At 55.5% G+C, this 4,260-nt stretch overlaps 1 protein-coding gene across 1 annotated transcript; it reads right to left on the reverse strand.

The window, feature by feature from the left end:
- Positions 1-820: 820 nt before the first annotated feature.
- On the reverse strand, positions 821-3,579 carry LOC132219600 (zinc finger CCCH domain-containing protein 18-like). Its single transcript, XM_059671889.1, has one exon. The coding sequence runs from the start codon at positions 3,577-3,579 to the stop codon at positions 826-828; it is 2,754 nt and encodes a 917-aa protein (XP_059527872.1). The 3' UTR covers positions 821-825.
- Positions 3,580-4,260: the final 681 nt, after the last annotated feature.

Raw genomic sequence — 4,260 nt, forward strand, 5'->3', positions numbered from 1 at the left:
CTGGGGCTGGAGGGAAGCCGGCTGGGGTCTTGGGTACCTGCCAGCAGCCCGAGGAGGGAAGCCTGGGTCCCGGGTGCCAGAGGGAAGCTGGTGCCGGCAGCTGGGAGAAGGAAGGCCTACTCTTTTTTTTTTAATGATAAAAAAAACAACAACATCAAAAAACCCTCCACATTAGACAGACGCCCAACAATACCCATGGCCTTTTTTTGGTCTTTTCTGTATATTTTCATTTTCAAATCAACTAAAACAATTTGATGCTTAAAAAAAAAAAAGACAGGAACTATTTCCCAGTCAGGCTTTAGTCAAGAATATATATGTTTTTATTTATTTTTTTATCCTGAGGATGGGCAGGGGTGGGGAAGAGGTTGCTCAGTAGCACTAGGTGTTCCTGTCCACAGTAGGAGAGCTGTGTGGTGAGGACAGGGCACACAGCAGGGCGCGAACTTGCCTGACTAACCGAGGGAGGAAGAGAAGATGGGGAAGAAAAATGTATGGGCCGCTGATTCGGGCATCTGGGACTTAAAATTTACATAAAACTGCCATGTCCTCGCTAGGTGCTGTCTGCCTGCCTGTTTGTGTCTGCTCTGGGAAGGACTGGTCAGTGTGGTTGGAGAAGGCTGAGGTTCAGCGTCATCTTCATGATGTGTGTGTGGCTTCTTTTGCAGCTGACAAACTTTTATTATTTATTTATTTATTTATTAAAAAAAAGAATCACAGCCAAAATAAGACATTAACTGCACAATCCAACACGGCTGCACTTCCCCTATGTATAAAAACACACGAGTCTTTGCCTCTGGCCGGGGAGCCGAGCCCGCGGGGCCCCCATTACACTTGCCCGGGAATCTTGGCCTGCTTGCGAGCGATGGCGTCCTCCAAGGCTTTGAGCTGTCTTAGGAGCTCCTCCCGCCTGGACAGCGTGCTGGCCTTCCCTGATTTGGTGCCCGTGGAGGCGCCTGAGGCTTTCCCAGGCACACTGGTGACCTTGCTGGAGCTCTTGGACTGGGGTGGCAGCGGGCGCTTCCTGTCTGGCAGGGCCACGGGAGCCTTGGCATTCTGGCCTCTCTGCCGTCCTGGCCTGGGAGAGCCCCATCTCCCCCCTGACGTCCGGTGCCGAGAACCTCGGTCTGGGGAGACGGGGGCCCGCTTGGCCGGAGGAGGGCTTAGCCTGTCCTTGTCCGAGGGCTCATCTCGCTTCCTGCTCCCTTTCTCCGCGGCCTTGTTCAGCAGCGTCAGCTTGATCTCCTTGTGTGCCACACGTGCGCCCTGCGGGGGCTGCCCAGAGGGTGCCCGCTGGGGAACTGTGGGCTGCTGGGAGGATTGACTGCCTGTGGACGATTTTGAGGATTTGGGTGGGCGTGTGGATGCCTCCCTTTTCCGCTGATCCTCTTTCTCGCCATCTTCTCTTTTAGATGTTCCTGCTTTCTCCTTCTTGGTCTGGGCTGGGGTGCGGGGCCGGGAGCTGGCCGGGGACACAGGGCTGGCCAGGTCTGCGTACATGTCATCCGAGTCCGCGCTGTGCACCGAGGAGACGCTGCTCACGCCCACGGACCTGGATCTGGAACCAGAGCCGCTGCCCCTGCCCCTGCGGGTCCGCCTCCTGGCGGGGGTCCTGGCTCGGCGCTCCCTCCTCCTGGCTTCCCGAGGGCCTCCTGGCTTGGCAGGCACAGGGGCGGGGGCAGCGGTCCTGGGGGCCTGTGGTGGGGCTGGTTTCTTCACCATCTTCTCTCCTGCTTTCCCGGGAGGCAGAGCTGGCTCGCCCTTGGCTCTGACAGCAGGTCTGTGCGGAGAAGGCGTTGGAGAGGGGGTCGGGGAGGAGGAAGAGGACCGGGACGTGGACCGGCTGCCTGAGAAGGAGCTGTGTCCGGAAGACCGGCTAGAGCAGGAGCTGTAGGAGGAGGACCCGGACGGAGACCTGGACGAACCGGAGCCAGAGGAGGAGGACGACCTGGAGGCACTGGACGATGAGGCTGACGGTTTTCGACGCCTTCGTGCACGGCTCGGGGAGACCAATGCACCAAGTTTCTTCTTGGGAGACTTGGAGCGGCGCCACGGGTCTTTCCACTCCTCTGCTCGTTTCACCTGTGGCCCAGCGGAGACGGCCTCCTTCTTGGGTGGCTCAGCGCGTCGGCTTGGTGGCTGTGGGGAGCGGGGCTTTGGCTTCTCCTCTTCCTTCGCCCGCTCCTTCTCTCTGTCTCGGTGCTGTCTGTCCTTCTCGTCCCATTTGGCTCGCTCTCGCTCCCACTCCTCTCTCCGCCGCCACCGCTCCTTGTCGCGCGCTCGCTCCCGCTGCCTGTTCTCTCGCTCTCTTTTCCTTTCCCGTTCCCGGTAGTTCTGGCGCGGTTCTGTTGCTGTATATTGCACCCTGAAATTCTCATACTGCCCGCCCCGCCGGAACCGGTCTCTTTCATAATCATGATAAGGATCTGCATAAGGCTCAAGTGTTGTGTCTCTGGCATCTCTTGTAATCCGATCATTCCAATCTCGGAAAACTGCATTTTCCTTGTCAAACTCCCGTTCATCCTCACCAATGGTCACAGTAAACCTTTTCTCTTCAAAATCAGGCTCCTGTTCTTTTCGAATGGTTGCTTTTTTTAAAACCTCCTTTGCCCGCCGAAGTCCTCGTTCCCAGGCACTCTCTGTGTGGGGTTCTGGAGGGGGTGGAGGCAACATTCCATCAACTACTGGCCCACCCCAAGGGTTGGCAGGCATCAGTGGGTGAGGTCCCAGACGTGGGGCACCTTTAGGCGGGAAAGGTTCGGCTTTGGTGGTTAGGGAGTAGTTGCCCTTGTCGTTGACTCCAGGGTGTATAAACCTACAATTCATTCCCCAGGTACAGTTCCCTTTAACCTGGTCTCTGAATGGTTTGGAATTTGATATTGGTGGGAGAAGAGTGGATAATGGTGTCACAACATCTTTCATGAAGAATCGGCAGGTGGGACGAGGCCTCACCTTCCTGTCACTGGGGTCCTTTACTTCGCCCTCTTCCAGATCATCATCATCGATCTCCCCATCATCCATCTCTCCTTTGTCCTCTTTTTTTTTCTCCTTGGCTGCCTCCAGGGGCTCCTTTTCTTCCACACTGTGGACATCGGCCTTTCCCTCCTCCTCCGGAGCTCCCTCTCCCTCTTCCTCATCCTCCTCTGCCCCAGCCTTCTCTGCTCCGTCCTCCTGCCCAGTGGGGGCTGGCTCTTCGAGGTCCTCCTCATCATAGTCTAACTCATGCTCGTCCAGTTCCCTGGTGACCGAGTAGGCCTCATCCCTCAGATCACTTGTGTGGTCTTCCTTCCCCCCATCCCCTTCCTCTGCATGAGGGGGGCTCGTAGGGCCCCTGTTCAGCTCCTGAGGCTCAGAGTCCTGGTCCTGATCCTCCTCATCGGAGTGACTTTCCTCTTCCTCCTGGCTCATTCCCAGGACAGCATTTTCCTCATTCTCCAAATCAGAAGCCCTCCCTGCAGCTTTGTCCAAATCCTGATCAGACCCACTTTCTCTCAGAATGTCATTGTCCAAGAGCCCCTGCTGCTGCTCCTCTTCGTCCTCTGGAGAGCGAGGGTCCCGTTCAGGGCTCTCAGCCACATCCATTGGTACCCACAGTTCTCAGTGGGGAGGGAGCCACGTGTTGGGGTCCAACCCCAGCAGGTCCAGGGGTCCCCAAAGGTGTGAACAGAGTCGACGAAGAAGGAATGACACTGAGACAGCGTTCAGTTGATCAGCAGCCTAGTCAGGTTCTCTAGCCAGGATCTCCAGCCAAGTTCTGTGTAGGTTCTCCAGCCAGGTTCTGTGTTTTATTGTCTTGTTACATCTGTATTTATACCAGTTGATTTTAATCCTATCAATTTCTATTCCAAAGGTTAGGGCGTTTCTTATCTCCATTCCAGGGAGTAAAGATTATGTAGCTTAAGGGTGATTGTTCGTAGTTAAAGTGATTAACTACCTGCCTGGCATTTAGTTAAGGGGCTTTATTCCCTCCCTAACTTCAGGGGAAAATCCCTACCTGGGGAAACAACCTTTCTTGGAGAGGTGACCTTGGTTAAAACACACAGTGCCAAGAAGGTGAGCAAACATATTAAAAACAGTATGCCATATACCCCAGGTCCCTTGAAACATATGCTATGCAGATGTTTCTTCCCTGCAGCGACTGTGTCAAGCAGCAAGGATGGACCGGCTTCCAGAAGCCACGGTTCTGCTGGAGAGGGTGCGGGGCGGGGAAGGCGTCCCTTGGCCCTTCTGTTCCTTATAGACTCTGACTTGAGGCGCGATGGG

Source organism: Myotis daubentonii, chromosome 17, assembly GCF_963259705.1.
Source record: "Myotis daubentonii chromosome 17, mMyoDau2.1, whole genome shotgun sequence".
Taxonomy (NCBI): domain Eukaryota; kingdom Metazoa; phylum Chordata; class Mammalia; order Chiroptera; family Vespertilionidae; genus Myotis; species Myotis daubentonii.

What these genes read in the sequence shown, in the direction of transcription:
- LOC132219600 (XM_059671889.1), bottom strand. Translation starts at nt 3,579, where the DNA reads ATGGATGTGGCTGAGAGCCCTGAACGGGACCCTCGCTCTCCAGAGGAC.